At 40.0% G+C, this 27,634-nt stretch overlaps 1 protein-coding gene across 1 annotated transcript in view; it reads left to right on the top strand.

Moving 5' to 3' along the window:
• dlgap2a (discs, large (Drosophila) homolog-associated protein 2a) overlaps positions 1-27,634 on the top strand; it is a 175,574-nt gene extending 147,940 nt beyond the window's left edge. The window contains 9 exon segments of the mRNA XM_020919672.2: positions 1,374-1,521; positions 2,067-2,283; positions 13,160-13,545; positions 23,583-23,671; positions 24,131-24,208; positions 24,210-24,571; positions 24,952-25,043; positions 26,628-26,804; positions 27,428-27,634. Of these exon segments, the coding sequence (XP_020775331.2) occupies positions 1,374-1,521; positions 2,067-2,283; positions 13,160-13,545; positions 23,583-23,671; positions 24,131-24,208; positions 24,210-24,571; positions 24,952-25,043; positions 26,628-26,804; positions 27,428-27,634 (1,756 nt within the window).

The following is a 27,634-nucleotide window of genomic DNA, read 5'->3' as shown; positions in this document are numbered from 1 at the left end:
GTTTCGGACAGAGAGGAAAAGGGGGGACTTTTGAAAGGCTGGCCAAGCTGAAATGCCCAGAGATGGATGTTAGCCATTTAGTGAAATCCTCATTCGGCGCCGTTAACCAAATTCAATTAACCACACTGGGAAAGATTGTATTGATGAAAAATAACAGTTTGATGGATGCAGCTTTTTGTCCCTAATGCTTTGTCTCACTATATTTATGTGTGATGGTGATGGAGGTGAACAGTGCGTGTGTGTGACAGCTCCCATTAAACTCCATTATTATGCTGTCCGTGTGTGTACACATTTCATTCAAGGACATTGCTATGGAAAACTGTTGTGTCCACCAAATACAACATATACTCACTTTACCCATCCTCTTAGGCCATTCCTATCACCCTAATGTTTGCAGCATTTTGGTGCGAAATCCAAGCAAACATTCAGTGCAGTTGCTAGTGCACTCACTGGTATCACATCATCCAACTCCCTCTTATGGGACCCAGTAACTGTGTTCTCTTCTCTACCCACAGCTCTTACCGCCTGGATAAAATCAACAGTGACATGCGTAACTACATCACCAATTTTGCTGCAGACTTAAGGTGAATACAGGCTCAGTTATGTTGTGTTGTGTCGGTGTGTTGCAGTGGCTGGATGCAGGAGCCAGCTGGCCCACTGCCCCGCTGACATACTCAATTTAGACCCCTCACAGAGGGGCCTAAACACTCAGGGCCAGTCAATGAGAGGTCACCTGGGGCAATGTGCACTTATCAAGGTTGCCACCGCATAAACCATAGTTGAACAGAATAATCATGCTCTCTGACTGATCGCTCTACAGTATTGTTGTTTCAAAATGTCATCATCTATGGGAATTAAAGTATATTTTCTGTTGCCTTTCTATTGTCTAATTCTACACTACATGTTTTGACATCAGACATATACTTGGAGTTGTGTTTCATTCACATGTTTCAGTAATGTCATGTTTTGGCCGTCTTTTTCACAAGCACTCATAATGCTTGTTTCATTCCTGGCTTTTATTCTTCCAAACCCTTTTGTTGTGCTTGGGTTGCACATGTAATTGATCGAGCTCTTGGTCAGAAGTGGGCTCTCTTTTCTGCCTTTTGATTTGCATTTCCTTTAATACTCACACTGAGTGGATGTTTCCACCATCCACAAAGCTCAGCTCAAAGTAAGAGAAAAGGTTTCCACCTGGGAGAAGAGCTGCCGTAATCACTTCCCTCTTAAGTTAGCTCTCACAGTTTCTGTCATCAGGCAACACCTGTAGCCACTTGGTAAACCATGTTTATAATTCTCTAATTGTGTTAAATGGAAGGCAATTTCTGTCTCTGCACTCGCACTCATGTTTGTTCCTTTTATTTCTGTCTGTTCAGTCAGAACTACCACTTGCAAACCAGAGACATGCATCCGAGCATCGGCCTGGACCCTTCTACCAATTACAACTCTCCCAAGTTTCGCTCCAGGAACCAGAGCTACATGCGAGCAGTGAGCACACTCAGCCAGGCCAGCTGTGTCAGCCAAGTTAGTCAGGTAAGACTCTTCACTAAATGTATCCAAACTTTGGTGTATAGTTAGATGTATGTATAGTTGCATCTTAAATTGCATAAAATAGTATATACTCAATAGTATATTAAAAATAGTTTAAAAAGATTTGGCCATCTTTTTTTAAGTGTCAGTAATAGCTTTCTGTGTTTGTCTGTATTTGCCCTCTTGGTTGGGTTTCTTTCCTGCTTCTCATAATGTTTTTATATTGATGGATTTATTCCAGAAATATTAGAACTGGGGGCATTTAATTACACAAATTATACAAATTAATTGTCTTTTTATCTCAACAAATACAGCGACAAGATCCAAGCACCTTATCTCCTTAAACTGAGGCACATTGATTTGTTGAGAGTCTTAAAAGCTCAACTAAAGCTAAACTGCTAAATCCCAAAGTAAACAGCGCATGATGATATCTGTTCAGCTCGGAGTAAAACATTTAGAGTCTACTTCATTTTCTGAGGCAAGTCTCTTGAACAAATCTCTGACACTTATCTAAATAAATAAATACGTGTGTGTCCCAGGTGAGTGAGACTGAGATTAACGGACAGTTCGAATCAGTTTGCGAGTCAGTGTTTAGTGAAGTGGAATCCCAGGCCATGGAGGCTCTGGACCTGCCGGGCTGCTTCCGAACGCGCAGCCACAGCTACCTGAGGGCCATCCAGGCCGGCTACTCCCAGGATGACGACTGCATCCCTCCCATAACCTCCACTGTCACCTCCACCATCAGGTCCACCACAGGTAAGCGCTCATCAATAGCTGTAGAAGGCAGTACTAAAATCCTGGTTGTGACGAGCTGAATGTTGTCGTATTTATTAACCCTTACATTAGATATAACTGATTGCTTCATTTTGTTGCATGTATATTGGTATATGTTGCCATTGCTTTTATGGATGTTTGGTTTCTGTAGCTGCAACTTGTGAGCCAGTCCATCAACTGTATTTGCAATACAGTGCTTCATCTGCTCATTGGATGCATCAGAGAGTAAAGCTATGAACCCTATTGAAAACCACACATGGAATTGTATTGGGACAAAACCTGGCTACACATCACACATTTTCCTTTTCATGTGCAACATGGAGAGACGGGGATAAGACACTGTTGCTTTACCACAAATTTGTCACAAGGTTCTACAAATGTGCTACATACAGAATGATGTAACAACTGTGAACATCTGTGGTTCTAGTTTGAATGGTAATCATTTTATCAATATGTGAAGAAGTGAAGAAGAACGGGCAAAAGAAGATGAAGAGCCTCTCTCCTCCTCCCAAAGATAAACATGAGACCTTAGAATCCTGCTGTGGACAGTCAGTATTCAAAGCCAGAGGTGTGGCCATCTGGTGATGTGCTTTGATGATTTCTTTATGCCTAAAGATTGCTTACACTGCTTTCTCAGTATTTTAAGTTGCAAAACTTTTCATAAGGTTTGTCACAATTTGCAGCTTGGAATGACTTGGTCAAACTGGACCTCACATTTTCAATAGGGTTCATACTATACTTCCTGATTGGTGGAAAAGTTTTGGAAGAGTTGCTTACCTTTTGTTTCTTTTCATTGCACAAATCTCCAAACATAAGGAGCATGCAAGAAGTGTTCATTTACATCTGTTAAAAATGTCTATTTTATTTGTAGTCAGTAGATCAGCTTTGTGCATTGAAGAAATTTAACATTGCATGCTGCAATCTAAGATCGAGAAGGCAGTGTAAACAATTAAGAAATGAGTCAAAATGAGAAATATTTCTCATTGTTTTGCTTGTAAAAAGTAAAGTCTAATATTAAACATAATCCCTGATATCTGTCATGGAAATGTGTGACCAGTCGTCATGAAATATGAATATTGTGTGAGAATCCCACTAATGCCTTATTTTGACTCATAACATTCAGTGCATGACTTGATGTTAGTTTTTAGTGGCAATAAAAAGCACATAATCTCCAGCTGCTCACACCTGTGGCCATATTACAACTGCATATTTACATTTGTCTTACAGACAGAAATTATATGCAGGAAGAGTCATGTTTACCCGAGCGGCCCAGTGTTCAGGAGAAGTTACTAGACACTGCTCCTTTGGCTCATGACGATTTAGGCTGTCCCATCAGGAGAGACATCCCAGCACGAGTTTACACACCAGAAACCATGGGAGCCACAGCCAAACCTGTCTCGGGACCTCCTGTGTCTCCCAGCCTCTTCAGGTCACCCAGGTCCAGCGCCCCAGAACGCTCGCCTAAAGCCATCCAGGCCAGTATCAAGGAATCTGCCACCCTGGCCGCTGCCATCAGTATGCAGTGGAAGGAAGAGGTCTCTGCGATGAGACGAGAGCTAGCCGAGCTCCGAAGGGACCTGTGTAAAGAACTGCGAGCTTTTAACAGCAACTTCAACACCTTCACCCAGCACTACAACACATGGTCTCCTCAGGCTGCTCACATGACTGTCGGAGTGGGGCCAAGTTTGGGCGGGGGGGTGGTTGGGGGACAAGGTTTCGGAACTGCTGCAGCAACAGGGACATCAACTGGCATGGAGTCTTCAACTGAAAAACCACGACCATCTGAAATAGATCGGGCCACTTTGGGGGCTAGGGAAAAGAAACCACAAGTATCTAAGGTGTCAGTGGGCACCCAGGCTCGGAGTAAGGTCCTTGTTCGACAGAGCACTGCTGATGCTGCGGTCAACTGTCCTGATGAAAAAGAGGAAAAGAAATCAGGGCGCAAAGGTTTACCCAAACAGCTCTCTATGGACCCCAGTATCCTTGCAAGCCCACAGTCAATGTTTGTGGAAAGTGCCATCCCACTCGACCCCATACTTCCAAGCACTGTCCGAACATTCAAACCAAAGAAAGTAGAAATGACGATCAAACCTGCCAAAGCTAGAGCGGAGCCTGTTACAAAGCTACCTGATGAGGAAGTGGTTAAGTCACCTGAGAGGAGGGCTGTCCATGAGTCCATAACTCAAAGTACAGTACAATCCTCCAGTGTCACTTCTTCAGAATCTGTCACTGATAAACCGGAAAGTGAGGAGACAGAGACTTCTCCAAAAATTGACCTCTCTGATGACACAGCATCAGACGAAAGCAAGGAAACAATCGTGCTTCTCCCATACCCAGTTCCAATGGTAACTGTGTCACCGCCAGACGATAACGAGGTCACATCTGACTCGGAATCCATTGATCCTCTGACCGTGGACCCAACGGACCCTGCTACTGTGACAACACAACCTCCAAGTGCAGATCAAAGTCCCATAGACCAGGAGCCTGAGCCGGAAACATGTGACTCACCTCCTCCACCTTACCCTGGGACCCCTGAAGTGACTGTTACTGAAGCTAAAGATGGTATCTTTATCACATGTCCATCTATCGTAGTATCGGAGCATTTCGACCCAGAGCCTCCAGAAAGTCCAACTGAAAGCAATCCAGGACCATCGTCTATTGCAAACATTCCTGAGGTGATCATTTCTTCTCCACCAACATCGGAACCAACTTCTCGCTCATCTTCACCTCAACCGACTTCTGAAGAAGACCCCAAAGATTCTGAATGGCCTCCACTTCCTGAACCACTTACGACAACCCCAATCTACCAGTCTGATCTTGTGCATTTTGACTTGGTCATGCTAACATCACTTGACCAGGATGATCTTGACTCAGTTTTTATGGATCCTGAACCCGAACCACTTGACCTTAGTGACTCCTTATCCAATAGTGAGGATCCACCATTTTATCAATCTGATCCAACCTCACCCCTGCCCTCCGTGGAACCTGACACACTGTGCCCGCAATCTGAACTGCCATACCTGGATCCAAGCATGGAATACAACTTGGATGACATGCCTCAAAATTTCCAAGTGCCACTGCCGCTAGTCACTGTCACTATATCTCCTCCTAGCTCAGTTTCTCCAGATTCATCTGTGGATTTTGGAACACCAGACCCTCCATCCTCACCAGACTTGGTCGCAGAATCTGACGAAATGTTAGCAAGATCACAGGAAAGTTTGTCCATATCCCAAGAGAGCGGGAGCGTTGCTGGGGAGACAGCCAGTAACCCCGAGAGGTCAGTTGAAGAGACATTTCTTTGGTATCGATGCCATAGAAGAACCAATAGAGATGAGCCAGTTCGCAGGAGCGCTAGTGTTGAGCTCTGGAGTGGGAGATACGACTATAACAGCGCAGAAATAACATATGTATCTCTTACTTTGTAAACAATACCTCATAAAATGCAGGCAACATGTAGCATCAAGTCATTAGTTGCTGTCAAGACCCTTACAGCCACTCCAGTGAACTTTGGGGCATTGAAATGTGGATTCTTAACTTTCCCACAGTACTCTAGAAAAATGAAGAACACTGAAATGGAGGTTGGTGGAATTAAACAAACAGTTGGTTTACCCTTTGACCCTTAGACTACTCTACCACCACTTGTGGCATAGATCTTCCAAATGTACTGTTTCAAAGAACGCTTAAATTAAATTATATTGGATTTAAATTATGGACAATTTGTTTTTAAGCGGTGGTAATCCCTAAAGTGGCACTGTGACTCACTATGTAACCCTGGATAATCTCACAATAATGATGGAATTCTTTTATTACTTGTGTGAATAATACTGTTATCAAACAAATATAAACTATTTATGGAACTCCTTATCTAAAACAAAAAGGGAAAATTATGCTGTGAAATAATGTTTGCACAACAATAGACTGATGTAACATACTGTACTAATGCATTCAATCAAAAATAACAAATCTATGTTATTAGCACAGTGTTGTATATGTAGCTAAAATGTAAATATGTTGCCTAAATGCTACTCTATGAAGCTATTCTGGAGTATCTTTGTAAAACAAATATGGTCAAGTATGAATATTATAAGACCTGACTACAGTAATAATAGTGCAGAGAGAAAAAATAAATGTATTTTTTGTATAGAGAAATATAACCAAAATGCTCAGGAATTTAAGACTGAGATTGTAACGGCAATGGACAATGAAAAGTAATGATATGTGAAATTATACTGAAATGAGATCCTAATGTAACTATTTTATATATATGTGACTTTGAATGATGATAATAATGATGTAACAGTGCATGATTGATGGGCTCAGTATTTTGTGCATTTCAAGGTGCCTCATTGTTATATTCTTTGTACTTCAATCAGGCAAAACATTATGACCACAGATGAGTGCAAAAGTAGCAGAACACATTTTCTCTTGAGTATGACTGTGAGAAGTAGATCCAGTATTAGAAAAGAAAAAAAATAGTCTTACAAATAGGGCTGGGTGCACTTTTTTTCTCTTCAATTGTTCAGTTTCAATCAATGTCAATGTTCAAACTTTTTAAAATTATATTCAGAACAAACGAAAATTTCATTCAATATCAATTTCCCGAATGACAACACAAACCACACGCTTTTGCTGCCGAACCCCTCAATTAAAAAGACCAAAGCTGATAATTAGATTAGAAATGACAGAATCTTGATCTCAATTAAAATTTGATTAATTGCACAGCCCTAGTTTCTACAAGTAAGAAAAATCTGCATCTGTAAAAATGGGGAAATGTCAAGGCATACATTTGGAAGACTAGACAAATTGGTCCTAGTATCTTCAAAACTGCAGCTCTTATGGGCAATATTTCTCAAAACTGATCCAATCTAGCTTAATTAGAACATATCAAATAACACTGCTTTTTAATTTGTCATACATTACACTGTTCTTTACTGGTAGCATGATAAGACTGTAGTCATAATGTTATGTTTGAATGGTGTGTACATTCATTCTCTGTTCATAGTTTTGGATGGATATTAGAGGGAAAATGTTATGCCCCCCAAGATTAAGGAAGTCTATTTGCCAGCAGCCCAAAAGCTAGGCAAATCACAACTTCTATCTGTCTTTTTGTCCAATTACTGGGCTGTGTATGGAATGGCCCGTTGAAGTCTGTGCTCTAATAAAGTGCAGTGAAACAAAAAGAATCTTTCAGCAGAACATCAGTGAAGCTGTGCCACAAAGGGAGAAGCTTCTGTGTTTGTCTTCAAATGAAAATGTGCACAACGCTTTGGCTAAAAAGTTTTTAAATTGGTTCGATAAGAAGGGAGCGAGGGAGTTAATTGGGTTGCATTGTTTTATTCATGTGGAACACCAGTCTCTAATACACCCCCACTATTCCATATGGAACACTTAGATCTATTTATGAAGCCAGTTGCTAAATTTACAATGAAAAAATGCATGTGCTATTTGTGGGTATGTTACACATGATTCATAATTTAAAACCTCGTGTTACTTATATGTGTTGAAAGTCATTTGTAGGCTAAATTAGAAGTAAGTGTTTTGTTGAATAGGTTTTATTCAAAGGTGCACTATGAAGACTCAGGTTAAACAATGGCAATGTATACAAGAGCCTTTGCATCAGTCTCTTTTTCTAGTGAGACTTTGCCACCTTCTTGTCTCCTTGGAAATGTTATTGCTTTGCGTAGAATACTCCACAGACTAGCATTAAAGTCATATCTCCATGGAGACAATCTGGAGACACCAAGATAAGTAATAGATAGAGTAATAGATCTGTGGAGGGCAGTGTTGGGAGTAACGTGTTATAAAAGTAACGAATTACTGTAATGCAATGCTTTTTGCTGTAACGCAGTAATGTGGCATTACAGGGGAAAAAAGGTAATATATTAAATATCAGTAACACATATTATAATGCTTTTTTAACCTGGACTGAAGAGGAGGGGTTTAGTTTTTCTTCATACCAATTTTCTAAAATCACTGCGATATCAGCAGTGACGTAACACCATCATTATGGTTCTAAATGTCAGGATGAGCCGGAGGTGCGCCCATGTAGACCATCGGGTAACTGCGAGCAAAAAGACTGGTGTAGCTCCACTCTCCACAGGGCTAATCACAGACTAGGACTAGATTACAAATCTTGGTTTAGTCCTGGTTTAGTCCTGGTTCAGTCCTCGGTTCAGTCCTGGTTTAGTCCTGGTTTAGTCCTGGTTCAGTCCTCAGTTCAGTCCTCAGTTCAGTTCTCAGTTCAGTCCTGGTTTAATCCTGGTTTAGACCTGGTTTAGTCCTGGTTCAGTCCTCGGTTCAGTCCTGGTTTAGATCTGGTTTAGTCTTGGTTCAGTTCTTGGTTCAGTCCTCAGGTTCAGTCCTGGTTTAGTTCTGGTTCTGTCCAGACACGTCGTTGTTATTTGACAATCAGCTACAGTTATTTTGGTGAGAGCAGAAGTGCTGCAATAGTCAAGTAATGTCTTACATTTGAAATGCAGTACTGTTGTAATGTAACAAATTACTTTGAAATGACAGTAACAAGTCATAAATAACACATTACAGTTCTGAAGTAACTTGAAATAACTTGCCCAACAGTTGTGGAGAGGCAGTCTTGCTCACACTATGAATGTATGTTTCAAGGTATTTTTATGACAGTAAACAATGAATACATTCAGAAAAGATGAGTCATTTTCCTCCATTTGACTTTAACCATACAGAGAAACATTACAGGCAAATCTGTAACCAAAAAAGTTACACAGTGCACCTTTAAATAAACCAGAGAAATAAGTGTCATAACAAAACATTAATGGTATGATTAGATGACTCTGTGAAGCATTGTGAGAAACTACTGTGGTCTGTCTGTGCTGTTGTTGGAATAATTGCAGTCACATCAGATTTGTATGGAGAGTGAGTCTTCTCCTAGTCCATTCCAGCCGATGATATTGACAGATCACATAGTTAACATAATTACGCTCAGGTATTCTCTGTGTACGTCTACTGCTACATTGATGTATTTGTGTTTTGTCTTAGCTGTTGTTTGCCATATGTCCTTGAGAACCCAGTATCCACATGCATCTGACTCACAACAGAGAGGTGTTTTATCAGACTCCAGCGACAGTATACCGACAGAACAGGAGGACAGTGGCAAAGCATTAGACCAAATCACTGCCTTTGATTCAGAGATCAAGAGAAACATCCAGAAAATTGCCCTATTTTGGTGTATTTTGATGTCTATGTCGGCATTGAAACATTTTTGAAACTACCGTGCTGTGCAGAAGTTTTTAAGAGGTCTACAAACTCCTTCAACTTCAATTAGATGTTTTATGTTTTGTATGTTGGTGTTTTTTTTATCTTATTTTTGTTTGTTTATCACCCACTCTCTTACAAATAATATAATTCTTTCACATTGTATATGGCATTAAGATTACCAATGCAAAATCATGACTCAACCTCCATTTTTGCACATATTATTATTATTTACATATTCTTAAAAAGTCCACCACACAAAACAAACTACATTCCTCATAGTGACAAATCCTGTTGTCACTCAGCCTGCCCCAGCCCAGCCAACGTTGGCATAGCGGCGAACTGTTTGATAGATAGAGGGTAACTAGCAAAGATGGAGAGCCCGGTTCACTGCTTTTGTGTTTGGTTTTATCTCGGCACAAAGGCACAGAGCGGCTGCTGCTGGTACTTCTGCGCACAGGGAGAAGATAGCTATTGTTTTTACAGCTTAAAAACTACACAGAGAATTGTAAGGTTTATTAACACCAAATGCATTTACATATTAAATAAAAATAGTAATTAAACATGCTGTTACAATTGAGCTACTGAACTACAGTTTCTTTTCATATACAGTGGTCCCTTGTTTATCGCGGGGGGTTACGTTCTAAAAATAACCCACAATAGGCGAAATCCCTGAAGTAGTCAGCTTAACTTTTTATAATTATTATATATATTTTAAGGTTGTTAAAACTCTCACCACACACTTTTCTCAGACAGGACAGTTACAACCCTTTTTGCATCCTTATTAAAACTTAATGCTGCTGTCGTCCTTATGTTATTTTCCTCCTTCTTTATGTAACAAACTGAAGATTAATTTATTCTGTAATGGCGTCCTACAGCCAGCGCTTAAATTCTACCTTTCTTCAGTATGTCCAGAAGTCAAACTTTTTGTGCGATGGCCTTTGTCGGTGCACAATGTTTTGTCGACATTGTGGGTTTTGTCGAGGAGAAAACTTGCAAACATACAGCACTTCAGAATCACACTGCAAGCGATCGAACATTTATGTGCCTTTGTCAAGCTGATCACATTCTGTACTGTACAGGAGACACGGCATGGAGGAGACTGATTGACAGTGGTCTTCAGTCCCTTAGCCAATTAGGACACAGGGGGAGGAACACAATGAGTATTCATACTCTGTAAAAAAAAAAAAAAAAAAGCATGCCAAATTGCACACAAAAAAATTCAAGAAACAGTGACGCCACGATAGGTGAACCGCATTATAGTGAGGGACGACTGTAGAGCTGATCCTAAAGATGCACTTTGTATCTTTTCTGTTGGAGGTTCTGCCACCTGCTTGGTAATGGCATCTGGTCAAGTTACAGGTCAGATCTATGAAGAGGCAACCCCACTCATTGTAAGAATATATGTTTTGTAAGATATTTTGAGCCATAAAATACCTGTGATGGAATTAGCATAAGATTTAAATTCAAAACTGTGGATTTTTTATTCAGTATTGTGGAAAATTCCAAGCAAAGCAATAACATTTCCATGGAGACAAGCAGGTAGAGGACCCCCAACCAGAAAAGTTACACAGTGCACCTTTTGCCATTATGGATACAACTTTGTTTCAAGACAGGCCACGCATTCCTCTCCATTTAGGACCGGCACTAGAGTGAGCTCAAGTTTTAGTGTGAAATTCCAAAACACGGACATAAGCATTTACAGATGAGTTTTAGATTTTAGTAAACGTTCTCAAAACTGTTTACGCACTTTATATTAGTCCTTTTTCTGTGATGATGTTTGCATATAAACACTTAAAATACCAGGTCGTTCCATCTGACTGAACACGCAATCTTTTCATTCCCAGGTTTGTGCATAAATGAGAGGATAACCTTGGCCATGGCGGAGCATCTTGTTAGCCTATGCTTTATAAATCTGATACATTCCCTTCATCTCCCTAGCCCTGGTCATCAAAGTGAAATTTAAATGCTGAGTAATACTGTTGCTGCCAGGACAGGGATGAGAGTTATGGCCCCCCCTTTGCACGACTGGCTGCCTCATAATAGCTCTATTTTGGTCGTCCTGCTGAATCATGGGTCATCTCTTTGCCGCCTTGATCTCCTTGATTTATCCGCGCACACAAAATCTTTCTCCGCAGATGCCCTCCCATGCACCGTCCTCATTTTGCTCTTTGCTAATACCTGCGTTCAAATCGGAGGATGAATAATTTTGTGAATGAACTATGGTGTGAGTCATTTTACCATGCCCTAAAGCAGATGGATCCTTTATGAGCTATGGTGTGGTATTAATAAACCAAAACAAGGGTGAGAGGAAGGCCATCCCGAATGTGGAGGCATTGATTTTTGCGGACAGACTTGAATCATTGTGTTAAAGCTATTGTCGGAAAAGCTGAAATATAACCCAGTTCTTTTCATTGGAGTCAGCTTTGCTTTGATCCCGGTACAATGGTTCGGATAGTAACTACATTGACCTGAGATTTTCCTCAAAATAAAGAACAGAAAAGGCCTGGCAGACATCAGCGACCCACTCTACAGGTTCATCTGCGAGTGGATTAGAGCGATATTATTCATCTGCACTTGTAAAGCAACAAATCCCAGCGCTAAGAACTGAACAAAGAGGGTCAGAGAAACTTGTACTGAATGAAATCAGCTATAGTGACACCTTTAGAGATCCTTCTGTGACATCTAGCGAGCTTTGGTTTTTGTACCTTTCCTTCAATTCTGTGAATATGCAATGTTTTTTTGTGTTTTCAAGAAAAAATATGTTGTGTTGACCTATAAATGTATTTATTTCTTATAAGCACTGTTTGGAGTAACATGTTATAAAATAACAAATTACTGTAATGCATTGCTTTTTGCTGTAACACAGTAATGTAAGGCATTACAGGGAAAAAAAATTAATATTTTACTTGGTACAAATGTCAGTGTTGCGTGTCACAATGCATTTTTAACCTGGAAGTGGTGAGTTTTCATTTTTCCTGGTTTAGTCCTGGTTTAGTCCTGGTTCAGTCCTGGTTCAGTCCTGGTTTATTCTTAGTTCAGTCCATATATGGCGCAAAAGTTTGGCATCTTTGCTCACTGATTGTTATTTGACGATCGGCAACAGTTATTTTGGTGAGAGTAACTTAGAAGTAATGCAATAGTAGTGTAATGTCTTACATTTTAAATGCAGTAATATTTTAATGTAACAAAATGACTGTAATAAGTAATAAATAACACATTACAGTTTTGTAGTAACTTGCCCGACAGTGCTTATGAGCAACATTGAATGTCTTTTCTTTCAGGTGAAAAGGAAAGGTAACTCAAGTCTTGTCTTTGCTTTGGAGAACATACTAAATAATAATGAAATTAAAGCCACCCCAATCAAGACATTGTAAATTTAGTGCTTGTAGAACCTACAGTGACTTACATGTCTTACGTTAGTGAAGAATGCATTAAAACTAACTATGTTTGTTTGCCAACCTTTTTTGACTGGAGGTTGTTCTAAATGTAATCAAATTTCATTCCTCTTTTAAATCAGTACAAAATAAACCATATTGATTATAAAATATAGTAAATTTAGTAGAGATCTCATAAATACATGCAGCAAAATATACTGTTTTTATAGTATCCTCATCATCTCTCCTTACAGCCATCACCTACACCCCTAGCTACAAGAAGGACCCCCCTCCTGTCCCTCCGCGCACCACCTCCAAACCTCTCATCTCCATCACGGCCCAGAGCAGCACCGAGTCCACCCAGGACGCCTACCACGAGGGCCGCCACCTCCACACCTCCATGTGGACCCCCGACGGCCTCACCCTGGGCCTAAGTCCTGGCAGAGCCCTGTACAACTCCACAGACAGCTTGGACAGCACCAAGGCCGTCACTTTAGCCATGGAAGCGGCCAAGGCCATGGCAGGGAAGAGGCACCCATCCACAGACAGCCATAGCTCAGTGCTCACGTGCGACAAAGCCATCCTCGTGTCCAAGGCGGAGGAGTACCTGAAGACACCTCGCTCCTCTATTGGCATACAGGTCAGGAAACAGGTTTATGTTTATTTGGTAAAGAAAAAAGGTTGGGGTTGAAGTTAAAGGTGCAGTGTGTAACTTTTCTGGTGGAGGATCCGTCACCTGCTTGTCTCTATGAAGATTTTGACGCGGTGTTTCTCAGTATTGCCGTGTTTTTGAATATTGTATTAGAGGCAAGTTACAGATCTGATCAGTGGAGGTTCAAGCCTGCTCACAGTTAGAATACATGTGTTTCTCTGTATATTTCAGCAAAAACACACAATTAAATAGCAATACACTGCAAAAAATGTAGTCAAATTAAGATGACTTGAATTAAGAATGATTTGAGTAAATTTCACTTGACACATAAAATTATCTGCCAGTGGAATAAGACTTTTTGTACTTTAAATATAAAAATACATCTTGCTACACTTCAAATAAGAAAAACAACAAGTTTTTGCACTTAAAATAAGAAACTAAATCCAATGTTGCTTGAATTAAGAAAAACGCACTTATTCCATTGGTAGATCATTTTACTTGTCAAGTTGAATTTACTCAAATAAGGTAAAATGTTCTTAATTTAAGGTTGTATAGAGGATTTTCCAAGGAACGAGAAATCCAGCGACTGTTTGTCCTTTTTCAAATGTTGCGCATGCGTGAAACCACCCCCCCTCCCCTACAGCTCCCTACGTAGAAAGCCTCCTCCCGCCTCCTTACGCCAGAAACAGGTTTGTTTACAGCCGGTGCTGCACATGACTTGTAAACAACTAACTACAGTGTTAGTTAGGCAAGGTGGAGAAGTGAGGAGCGGGGGAGCGGGTGCGCGGACATTTCGTTCACGGACGAGAAGTGAGGAGCAGGGAGAAGAGCGGAGCAGGGGAAAGAGCGGATCGGGCAGCGGGGACAGGAAAGGGGTGCAGAGAAGGTTGCGCGGAGATTCCGTGCGAATGAACTAGCTACAACACGCAGCAGCAAGCGGACTCTTTCTTTGCCTTGAAAATTACGTTTCAGACATAGGATATCGCTTTCGTGTCCTGAAAAACGTTTGTCTAGCTCTTGGAAATAAAGTACGTTTTCATAATAAGCAGAAGTGACCTGTCCAGGAGTAATTTGGCGACCAATGCGTCAGTCTTTAGACCCTGCGTCTGCTTCAGTCGCGCCCTCGCTGGAATGAATCTTCAAGAATGACCTTAGTTTAGCTTCGCTGCTTTTCCCCTTGTCTTCTTCTTTCAGCGACCTCAAAAACGGACTTTCTTTTGCGGCTAACTGCTCCTGGATTCTTGTTGCCATTGCAACAAACTTTGTGCTAACTGCGAGGAAGATATAGGTCAAAAAAAGCCGCTAAGAACTGTTGCGTTGGTGGAGTAAACAGCGTCTGTGCGGCTTGCGTCTGTGGACTGCGTGACAGGCGTACGTAAACCACGTACCGGCGGCGCGCAGGCAAGTCAGTTACGCTAGAAACTTAGGGAGATTGATTGACAGCCTGTCAGCTAACAGATAACGAGGCAGTGTCGTTATCTATTGGCAAATGTTTAGCTGGCCCCACCACGTCCAGAGTTGATGAATTTTTATTCTCTTTTTTTTGTCATCATAATTACAAGGCTACTGCACCTCTATAATGCTATCATTGACAACTTGAAACAAAAACAAACAAAAAAAAATCCTCCATACAACCTTTAAGTCATTTTAACTTACCTAGATATTGTTTTTTCCCAGTGTAACATCTCTATGGAGACATGAAAATTTCCATTGTACACCTTTAAATTCTTTTGGTTTGGAAAAGTTAAAAATATGATGAGATTATAATAGGACAGTTTTGGTTTGGGTTTAGATATTTAGGTATTAATTTTGGCTGATGTTTATAAGTATAACCACAGCTGTTTTCACAAGAAGTACTTGTAGCTGTTACCTGGAGCACCAGTGAATCAGGTATGTCAACAGCATCTAAACAGCAAATTAAATGAAATTATTACATGAATAAACTTTTGCCCTAGAGCAGAAATAAATTACTGAAATAGAAACACCAAACAAATGTTGGTTTTGAATTCGCTTGGGTAGCTAATCGTCTGGTGCAAACATAGCCTCTAGGGAAGTACATCAACAAACTATTATATCTTAATTGTACCTCTAATTGTTCAGCATATAACTATATAAACAATGCAGACTTAATTCTCTCCCCATTGCTAAAAGTAACATGGCCAAGTCAGGGGGTGAAAACTCTGCTCTGTTTTCTTTTCTAAAAATAGCCCGAGTGAGTCATTTTACCGCAATCCATCAATTAAGATTCAAGTCAGGCGGAGCAGGTTTTAGTGAATGGTTTGTAGCCATGGTCCATTCATTCCCCACCCACTTACTGTACCTTCTTCTGCCTCACACTCAGCCTCCTCCTGCTCCAGCCCCATTTTCTCTTTGTGCAATTTCACCTCCTATTTCCCATTATCTCAGTGTGGAATTGTTCCCCCCACAGCCACAGGTCCAACCATTACTCATCTCTCACTCTTACAGACTTTGTTGTTTTGCTTTGATCGTAAAATAAGCGATGGTTGACTCTAGCGAATAAAATATTTCAAGATGAGGCCTGTGTAACAGTGCTATGTCTGTTTTTAACTTCCCACACATGTAGTATGTTTAGCACTCATGGGTGGATTTTTGTATCTAGTATTTGAAGATGCCTGATGTAACTTTTCTAGTGAAACAATGAAAACACAACATACAAGGCAGAGCAGTAACAAACACCTCAGTGGAGTCAAGTAGGTGGTGGACTTTCCACCAGAAAAACTACATAAAAGTCAACCAAATATATATGGTTTATAAATACTTCCAGCTGAAATGCACTAGCTGTGAGTATCTCTGTCCAGTTATTTTTTATTGCTTTTATGTGCAACCTTTTAAAAAAAACTGAATAGTTATAATATATATATTTTTATTTTAGCATATGATTTTGAGTCCTTAGCACTTCCCCTCTGACTCCAGGTTTGGGCACACATAATCATTTAGTTCTCCCATGCTCTCTTACCCCTATCCCCTGACAAAGGATACTTTAAGCTGAATATAAAGCGATCATAATGAATTGGACAGTATTAACCGTCTCTGTATGGTATTATGTGTCATATTTCACAGTGTCTCTGCCTCAAGACACTAACAAAATAAAACAGGCTGCTTGACCATTCAGCGCATTAGTTAATATCACAGGAAATGACATGACTGTAGCTGTGAACAGTTCTGTGGCCTGAATACTTTTTATAGCCATCATTATACTGTATGTACCATAATAGTATTTTTAGATTGAGTTAAATGTCAGTGCGTTCACATATTCACACTTGTTTGAAGCCGAGGACAGGGTGAACTGCTGCATTCATTCTGTCCGATCTGAACCAGCGCTCCACACTTAATCACTTGTGCTTCCCATTCAAACTCCCTGATCTCCCTCATCTGTGCCTCCACTCCACTGAGCACATCACACATCTCTGCTTACTCTATGGATCCGCTGGCAGATCAGTCACTCTGGAATGATCATTTGATAAGTGGTTAATTTAAAATAGAAGCTTGTCGTCACGCCTCACTAAACGTCAGGTTTGGTGAAACAAATCTTTCCAAATGAATACACGAATGGGATCTGACTCACTCATTACTAAGAGAAAGTCTAAAGGGGTAAACAATGATAAATCAAATGAGCCTAAATTATAGCTGGGTAAAAAGGAAATCATTGTAATTGTCCAGTTAGCTCAGTCATGTGTTTACTTTGGTTTGGCTCCTGGTGTTAAGACAACAAGACAGATGCATCCATGTGTTTGTGTTTAGCTACATAATATCATCCTAAAGTCTAGTAAAGGCCTTTAAAGTAGACATTTTGCTAGTTTAAACAATATATATACGTTATTTTACATTAAATTCACTGGATTTTTTTATGGAAGAGTATGGAAAGGAAAGGAATGTTGTTACAAAAGTACACTGTGATTTATTAACAGGCTTGTTTGTTGAGGAGTGTCTCAGAGGTGGGTCCAAGGCATTGTTTTGCAAGTCTCAAGTAAATCAAGTCTTTGACCTCAAGTCCGAGTCAAGACCCAAGTCAAATACAGGCAAGTCCAAGTCGAGTCTCGAATCACTTCTCCAAGTCAAGTTCAAGTCGTCTGCTTTGAGCTTCAAGTCATTTCAAGTCTTTAAACCAAAGTACCAAATATAGCTTAGATTTTTACAATTTATATGAATTTTAAACTAAATTGTACTTAAAAAAATATAGTATATCATAGTATATTTATATATGAGTATTTATAGAATATGTAAATTGTAGAAATGTAAATTGTTCCTTTTTAAATGTCTTGACAAGATTTTAGTGTGAATCATTATGGTCAGAATAGAAAGAATTCAGGTTAAAAAGTGCTTCTCAAGTCTTGTCAAGGCACGGGCCTCATGTCAAAGTCAAGTCCCAAGTCACTGTCAAGTCAAGTCCCAAGTCACTGACTTGAGTCCAAGTCACGACTTGCAAGTCCCACCTCTTTACTTAAAATAAAAGTTACACTTTCATAGTATGATTCTTCATGGTTACAAAAGTAGTCCACACTTGAGATTATGGAACTATAAGACCACTGTATAAACTTTACTGTAAGAAAGCCTTTATAAATGTATTTATTAACCTGCCTTCTGTTATAATCACATTGAGCATGTTTATTAAGGGCTTGAATACAACCCGTGAATCACTTGGTTTGTTAGTAATAGTATAATAAGCAGCTTATTGATGCTCACACTAATGTTTTGTTGTTAATGCCTTATTAATATTATAAAGTATCGACAAATTATGTGTAAGTGCTTAGGAACAAATGAGTGCTTATTATCGCCTTATCTAATTCTTTGCTAAGGAACCTTCTTTTAAAGCATTGCCAACTAAACTAATGTATCTCAATAATTAGAGTATGAAATAATTTGTTAGTCTAGTTAGTTCAAGGATTTGCGTTCTTTATCTTGTCATTTATTAGGCCACAAAGGGCTACAGTGCAGGATAATACAAAGTAACAAGCTGTACAATTTTACAATTTAAAAGACCCTATTCTGTGATTTTTCATTTCCATTTTTTTCTCTCTGACTCCCTCTATCACAGCGACTGTTATAATGAAAGAACCTGACTTACCACTTTTATCCTTCTTATAAAATGTCTAAAAGTTGAGTCCATTTGTCTTATCGAACTGCAGTAATATTGATTGACTTGTAGAGCTAAGCACATCATTTGACCTGAGGTTAGTTTTCTATCATACAGTTTCATTTGTCAGTCTGACTCAAACAATTAACTAAATTATCCTGCTTCTGTATTGATCCAGGTTGAAGTTTGTAACAACTGTCATTTCAGCAGCAGACAACAAATGCGTTACCTTTGATCTTGAGGACGTGCCCTGCTGGACCCGCTTCATCCTAAAGACATCATTTGAAACCATCATTGATTTGTTCCTGACCAAAAATAGTTGTAATTGTGTGCATCATTAGAGTAATTACGGAGGAAGTCAAAGTATTTAACCCCGGGCGCACATGTCGTCTGGAGAAGGCACCGGGAGTTGTTTGTTTTCAAAAGCACAGTGCAGTTTTCGCTTAGGCGCACACTTTTTCATATCTGTGCTGACTCTGCGATCACTGGCGCATGGTGGCAGTGTATGTTTGCACATCTCACTGACTCTATATTCCCAAACATCTCCAGTTCAGTTCTGAGATGACAAAACCAAACAAAACTAAAGTGCATTCCTGGGTTAAGGTTTTGGAAACAGAGAGAAAAATGTATGTTACAGACTAGAGTTTCTGTTTTTTGGAGATAGAAGATAGTGCCTTGCTAATTTACACATTTAAAGGGGAAATGTGTAACTTTTCTGATGGGAGCGGTCCACCAACTACTTCTCACCATGAGGATGCTGGGAATATTCTACTGTATTGCATAAAACTATCTATGCAGTTATTAAATTACAGGTGTTTGTATTGCTCAAATGTAAACTTCCGGTCAAAAGTTTTAGAACAGCTTAATTTTTTCCATTTATTTATTGCAGTTCAAGTCATTTAAGTCCAATGAAGAGCTTGAAATGGTTCAAAGATAAGAACTGAACAGCCAGAGGTTAAAAAAAGATAAAAGATAACAAAACACAAGTCCAAGCTCTGCCAAAACTACCCCAAGAAAAAAGAACACTTTTCACATGTTAGGGTCTGAAAAATATAGTTATTCGTTTTATATGTAATAAAGATGTAACAATCACTGAAATATTGTGATATCGTGTTGTCAAAGTTCTCACAATAATATCATGGACCATCACAATATACTGAATTACAAGTCTCTTTGTTTAAATTAAGTGTTATGCTGCAGCAGTAGCTAAAATAAAAGGCGAAGGGAACTACATAGACCATGATCCTTTGCTCCATTTCAGTGTAGATTACATGAAGAAATAACAGTTCTAAGCACTTTTAAGTCTTAGTTCTTTGGATTAAGTCTTGTCAAGGCATTTTAAGAGGAAAAAGTAGCATATTAATATTTTTACCTGTTTAGCCTCCACAAAATATTGCTATAAATATACTGTGAGATGTGTATCGTGAAAACATTGTACTGAGAGATTTGGATATTGTTACATTCCTAATCATGAGTCTCCCCATAATGTATGTATGGTATGAACCTTACGGTGCAATAAATATTGTATCGTGAGGTTCATACCATGATGATATCGTGTTGTGAGACTTGAGATATTGTTACAACCCAAAACATGCTACATAGGTCTCCATAAAAAAACAGTTGATAGTCAAGGTCAGTTAAATACAATCAATTCAATCATTGTGTCCTTAGGCAAGACACTTCACCCACATTGCCTAGTATGAAAGTGGTGTGTGTGTGAGCGATGGTGGTGGTCGGAGGGACTGATGGCGCCGAGTGGCATGGCAGCCGCGCCTCTGTCAGTGTGCCCCAGGGCAGCTGTGGCTACAATAGTAGCTTACCATCACCAGGTATAGAGTGAATGAATAATGCAGAATAATGCTGTGTAAAGCGTCTTTGGGTACAGAAAATATCTGTGAAAGCGCTATATAAATAAAGACTTACTTACTTACTTACTTACCCTTAATATGTATGGATGTAGTAAGTCAGATTAAACATGTTAAATATCTTCATAAAGAAGTGAAATTGCCTGGAGAGAGCTTGCAGGGAAAAAATAATTTTCAAAGGTTCAAAATTAATTATCATGTAAATTACTTATTATCCTTTCACATTCCATGTAATTAAGAATATAAAATTAGATAACTGCGAGGATAAGAATATAGAGTTGACTTGCGATGTGTCATAATATTTTCACTCAAAATTGAGATGTGTGATATGTGATCGACGATACAATATTCTCTTGCTCAAACTTAAAGGTGCTTTGTGCAACTTTTCTGGTGGAGAGCCTATTAAATTTTTCACAGTATGGTGTTAAACCTTTCTATCTTCATGGAGACCAAACCAATTACAGGTCAGATCTGTGGAGAGATAATCAGAATGCTTGTTTTTCTAGGTACTGGTATGGTTCTAGGTATGAGTTATAAAACCACCTGTAACTGAATAAATGTAAGGTAGAGTTGTTTAATGTCATACTGTGGAAAATTCCAGTGAGAGCAATGACATCTCTCCATAGAAACAAGCAGGTGACGGTCCCCAACTAAAAAGTTTCAGAATGCACCTTTAAACTTGATCTAAACCTTATTCACCAACCTTGATGTTTGTCTTCTTCTCGTCCTCATCCATCACACAGTCACGTCTCATTCTCTGGACTTAGCTGCGGCACTAACACCGCCGAGTAAAATGGAGGTCAGCAGCACTCATCGCTAGCCCGCTAACGGCATCTCCCCCGACAGAATACAAAGCGCCTCTCCAAAAACTCCACTAATACTGACCACTCTGCACCAAAGCCCTGACATTTCCCTGCATCTCCAGTATGGGCTATTTTTAACCAGTGTTTTGACATGTTCGTAAAAAGGGTGCGCTGGGGCTGAAGATGTGTAAATGCCAAACCTTTTTTACTATTTGGACTCTTCTCAAACAGGTATTAAGCCAAACTGTCATACAAACTGTGATAGCTAGACTACTGTATCCAAGCAACTCTGAGTCCGCAGCCATAGTTCTGTAGAGGTCAGTGTCTGTCAAAAAGTACTCCAAGCTAGAAGTGGAGAAACTACTAGATTAACTACTTCAGGTCACATTCTTGAAGTAGTTATGCTGGCTGGAAGAAAAACATATCAGAATACACCTTTAGTAGTGCACAAATGCATATTAGTCTCTCCACATAACATTCTGGCCATAAATATTGTAGGGTGGTTAAGATTAAATGTCTTATATTACCCAAAATTGTCTCTTGTGAACTTAAAGTCACATTATAATGATGTTACCTCCTGAAAAATATACTTAGTCTACATCTTCAAAGCTCAAAATGCTCTATTCCACTTCATGTAGTGGTAGTTTTCAACTTAAAGGGACAGTTTGGAATTTTGGACATAGGACCTTTCCTAGTTATCCACAGTGTTGGAGACATGTGGAGACACTTTTTTAAATATTCCATCCAGTCCTTGTATTTGGAGAGGTCGCTGGTGCTAAGCTAGTGCATGTCAATGGGCATAGTTAGTCTGACACTAAAAACAGTCTTACCCACTCCACAAAGCATCTGAAGCAAATCTATTATTACACCAGACTGTCGATGTGAACGTCTGTGTCGATAGAATTATTTTAGAAGTAAAACCAACCTTGCATTTGAAGGATTTATGTCTGAGCAGGAGCAGCGAGTTGTATTTCCTGATAGAAAACTTGGCAGCGGTGGACTGATATCACCTAGCCCCTATCTTACCGGCAAAATAAAATTTTGCTGCTGCTGAGAAAATAGTCCCTCAACATGCGACGATTCATACAATGCAAGGTTAGTTTTATTTCAAACATTATTCTATCAACACAGACATTTACATTGACAGTCTTTGTGGAATGGGTAAGACTTTTTTAGTGTCAGGCTTAACTATGGCCATTGACATGCACTAGCCTAGCACCAGCGACCTCTGCAAATACAAGGACTGGATGGAATATTTTTAAAAGTGTCTCCACAAGTCTCCAGCACTCTGGCTCACTAGGAAATGAGGTCCTATGTCCAAAATTCTGGACTGTCCCTTTAACAGCTACCCTTTACATTTAGTTCAGCAGAGATTAGCAATTCCAGGGTTGAAATCATCTAAATGATTCTAGTGAAGGTGTACGGTGTAACGCTTCCTGTATTAGTGTTTTCTCGCTAAGTAAAGAATGCAGCCTAAATATGCAGGGTTTACGTCTTAAAACATGAAACAAAACATGACAAGGAAACAACATTATAACATAGATCAGAAAATAGCGTAATATGGGTGCTTTAATGTACACCATGTTGTCTCCGTGGAAATATTTATCCCCTGCGTTTGACCCTTCCTTCAGTGCCGCTGGGGCAACCTGTCAATAGCAGTGGGGACCCATCTCCACATCTTGAGATTTGGCGCTATTATTTGTTTATGTTTCCCTTAATATCTCAGACAGCGGCAATAAAAAAATGCTTAAGGCAGACAATAGATAGGATGTCGTGAGGAAATTAGAAAATGGATAGTAGAATGGACAACCAGCTTAATTCTGCATAAATATAGCAAAAGGCTCTACATGACGCCAATAAAACGTGGTACTTGTGAGCGTGTGAGCGGAGAAAACTGCCTCAAGTATTGCTGTTGTATTATCAGTTGCATTGCTCTTGTTAATATTTCCTGTATCTTGTAATAAGAAGCCACTTACAGTAATGGTGGTGATGGAGTGTTTTAACCTTGCCCCATCCCCTCTGCCCTTATATTAAGAATCCCAATATTAACCTATAATCCCCCGCTCAAATCCTCTCCGGTCTCGTCTCCTTAGCCTCCGCCATTAATCATACAGTGTTTACTTCCTGACAGTGCACTACAGTTAAGGTGCTCTGACCAGTTCCAAACCAATAAAGCCTGAATTACCATGGGAATTCTTGTGCACGTAATGAGCAGCAATGTTGAATCTTTTCTTTCTTTTTTTTTCTTTTGTTCCATATTAGGTGGAGGCAGCCACAGACTCGGAATCAGAAAGCAAAGGCTCGCGGGAGTACCACTCGGTCGGCATCCAGGTGGAGGATGACAAGAAAGGGTAAGAGTGCTTTTAGGAGTGCGGTTGTTTCTGAATAGGTTGTTTTCTAGTATCTGGTGACAAAATTATACCAGCAAAATACCCCCCTCTAGCATATAGTACTAAAAGCCGGGATGTTTTGATGTTTTGAGCCAAAAACTGTATAAATAAGCAACAGGAACAGATGGTGGATGGATCTTTTTGTATGGTGTTGTCACATTTTACTATATGGTAATGATCACCCACATAAAAATTTATCATGCTCAACATCTTCAGTCAGGTCATAAAAGATAAAAGAAGATAAATAATATGTAAAGGCACAGGATCCACCCATTAACAATTTCCATGCATGTATTTTTGGGTTAAAATTTTTGCCATCTTTTTTGCCCTTCATTTGAATTTTGGAGCTAATTAAATTCTCAAAACACCTCTCTACATTGCGTCAAGTTTTGAAAATGTATTCTTGTGTTTGTATCTCAGACAGGGCCGGTTCAAGCGTTCCAACAGTGTAACAGCTGCAGTACAAGCAGACCTGGAGGTGGAGGGCTTCCCGAATCATGGAGGACAAGGGTCTGCAGTTTGGAGGGGGCTTCCAGCGCCACTCAGAACCCAGCACGCCCACTCAGTACGGGGCAGTCCGGACAGTCCGCACCCAGGGCCTCTTCAGCTATCGGGACGACTACCGCACCCCTGCCGAGCCCACCAGTCCCAGAGAGAGCAGCAGTGAGGCCACCTGGCAGCTGGAGCCCCCCTCCCCACGGGACAGCACCGCCTCACCCGTGGAGTCAGGTCGGGCCTCCCCATCCCTCAGGAGAGATGGCACCTGGTTCATGCAGCTGCTTCACACAGAGACCAAGAGGATGGAGGGATGGTGTAAAGAGATGGAAGCAGAAGCAGAGGAAAATGATCTGACAGAGGAGAGTGAGTGACTAAATTATAGACTGAATTCTAAATGTGATAATGAAAACAAAAGCACTGCTAATTAGCAAGTACGTGTATCCATTATGTAGGATTCATAGGATCATAAACTACTTTTCAAACACAAACTACTTTTCATTTATGTCCCAAGAATGAAGAAATGACCAGGACTGCAAAAATACCTAACCTAAACACCTAAGTGCTAGTGGAGCTTGTGCTTATAATTCCCAATTTAATCTCCTCACACACAGCATCATGATTCTAAGTATATTTTGAAATTAAAATATGGATTAATATGTTTTTATGTATGTATTTTAGAATATTTTTCTTTGCACATCTGCCTTCAGTTATCAAATTTAATTGCTCTAATACCTGTGTTTCAGTCCTGGGCAAGATCCGGAGTGCAGTGGGGAGCGCTCAGCTGCTTATGTCTCAGAAATTCCAGCAGTTTTACTGGCTGTGTCAGCAAAATCTGGTAAGAGACAAAGGCGGTGTGGAAAAGAGGGTAATATTGTCTTGGAGGGCTGTAAATCTGTATCTACTGTCGCACTGTGTGGCTCCTTTCCAACAGGGAGCTTCTCATAAAGTCATCAGTACATTTACAATTCAAACATTTCAAAGTTTGTGCAGCGCCCCTTTCTGTTGACTAAACACCCCAAGCGTAATTAGCAATATTGTCTGACTTCGCTTCCCTGAAAATTTGCCTGGCTAATGTGTCTCAAGTAACTTAATTCTAAATTCTCTTTTAAACTCACACAGGTGCAGATCACAGTGGGTGGTGCTTATTAGCTGCGCTACACAATGGGCCCACAGTATGAGGCTTTTTCAATCTGAACTCTAATTTTACTCTCTATGTCTGGTTATTATGAATATATAAATGGAGAAGTACCAAAATAATGATATGCAGTTTACCTGTAGTCCATAAACATTATTGAGCTGGGTTCACTTGGATATGAATTTACCATACTGCAGTTTTTAATCAATTGATGAAACTTGTAAAGACAATGTTACTGGAAAAATGTTACCTGAGCGAGTGCAGAGTGTGCTTCTATGTCAGTCTGTCCCAGAGCAGCCATGACTGCTAAAGGACTATCACCAGTATTATCACTGTTCAAATGTTCTATACACTACCAATACTTGTCTTTACTCTATAAATAAAAGTATTATATTATGTATTATATTATATATTACAGAAAATAAAATTTGTTCAGAGAGCTATAATCAGATACAAAGCATTTCTTCAATGTTTCTTTGATTAATGCTCTTGTACATGGTCAATGTCAAATAAACTGAATAAACTAAACTAAATTGTGTTACAGATTAGTGATTTGGTGCTGTATCAAAATTTTCTGCAGCTCAAGCTAAGTGTGTTGTGGAATAGTGCAGAACAATTCTCCGGAGGAAGGCAGTCTTGGATTAAACAGCACGCTGTCAGCCAGGGCTTAAAATGAACTCCTCCAAATCTGCGGGCTATGGATATGTTCGACTTTAGAGACAGTTCTGAGAAGGAAATGATGAGTTCACGGGTCAGAGGAAAGCCGATCATCCGCTGAGGCAGCCCTGTGGTAATTATACATCAAAACACAGAGCTGCCTAATCACAAGTGGGGCAGGACAAACAACATGTAAGTGTCTGTAATCAATTCATAGGGAGAGGCCACTGGTACCATCACTAAGCAGGTCAAAACATTAAATGTACTAAAAGTTTAAATGGGACTGTTGAATTGACATTATATAATAAACCAGATACACAGACTGTCCTTACACTCTCTTGTACAATCCATAGACTGTTGAGAAGAGAACACAGTTTTTACTGTACAGTGCCTTTGGAGACTCAATGGTTCCCCGAAGCCTTTTGATGGGTCTGCCATCTAGTGGATAAAAGTTGCAGTGCGAACAAACACACTCTTTGCAGTAATGTTTTTGGATGCAAGCAGTGCAAGTCATTGTTATGGATTACAGGAGTTGCAGCTATTGCCTGGGGTGCTGCTCCTACACTACAGACCTCATTAAAGGTACACTTTGTGTTCAGTAAAGTGTGTGCCTCTGCTCTTTGATAGGACCCCAGTGCCATGCCTCGGCCCACCTCTCAGGACCTGGCTGGCTTCTGGGACCTGCTGCAGCTCTCCATCGACGACGTCACCATGAAGTTTGACCAGCTGCAGCAGATCAAGAACAATAACTGGAGGCCTTTGGACAGCCCTGAGAAGAAGGTATGGTGTCCTTCATACAGCAAGGTACATAGTAATACTGACAACCGCCCGTAATGGATGTGACTTGATGTGAATTGTTGTCTATATGTGTATGTCTTATCTTTGCCTCTTACTGACTTACAAAATTACAATATTTTACATCTGTAATAGTAAAGACACAGGCTAATTGTGAATGTACAGTATTATACATGTTAGAAAGATAATAACAAGACTTAAATGTGTGCTGTGTATCTTTTCTGGTGATGAGTCTCCCATCTGCTCGTCTCCATGGAGATGTTAATTCTTAGCAATGTTTCATAGTTAGGCATTAAACTTATCTGTCTCCATAATGACATTCAAATGGTGCCACCAGGCCAAGTTACAGGTCAGGTGTGCGGAGAGGTGACCACGCTCACAAGAATGCATGTTTTCTAACACTGTAACTGAAAATGTAACAAAACTAATAAAAATAATAAAACTGACATACTGTGCAATATTTTGAAGTGTTAATACTTATTAACATCTCAGACAAGCAAGTAAAGGACCCTCCACCAGACAAGTTATATATAGTATACTTTTAATAATGTCATCACACTGAACAGCATTTTTGATAGATACATTTCAAAATTTGACATCCTAGTGTTAATATTGTTTAACTTTTCACTCAGCTGCCAGCTCCTGTACCAAAGAAGGTGGTGCGACAGCGGAGTGGCATCGTGCGGGAGAAGTCCCTGGACCTGCCAGACCGGCACAGGCAGGAGGCACGGCGGAGGCTTATGGCAGCCAAGAGAGCGGCCTCCTTTAGACAGAACTCAGCGTCAGAGCGGGCGGACAGCATTGAGATCTATATCCCTGAAGCTCAGACTAGACTTTGA

This window comes from Boleophthalmus pectinirostris, unplaced genomic scaffold (assembly GCF_026225935.1).
Source record: "Boleophthalmus pectinirostris isolate CB_2022bp ecotype Guang Dong unplaced genomic scaffold, ASM2622593v1 HiC_scaffold_10, whole genome shotgun sequence".
Classification (NCBI taxonomy): Eukaryota; Metazoa; Chordata; class Actinopteri; order Gobiiformes; family Gobiidae; genus Boleophthalmus; species Boleophthalmus pectinirostris.
The sequence above is the reverse complement of the archived record's forward strand: the minus strand, read 5'-3'. Positions and strand labels throughout refer to the sequence as shown.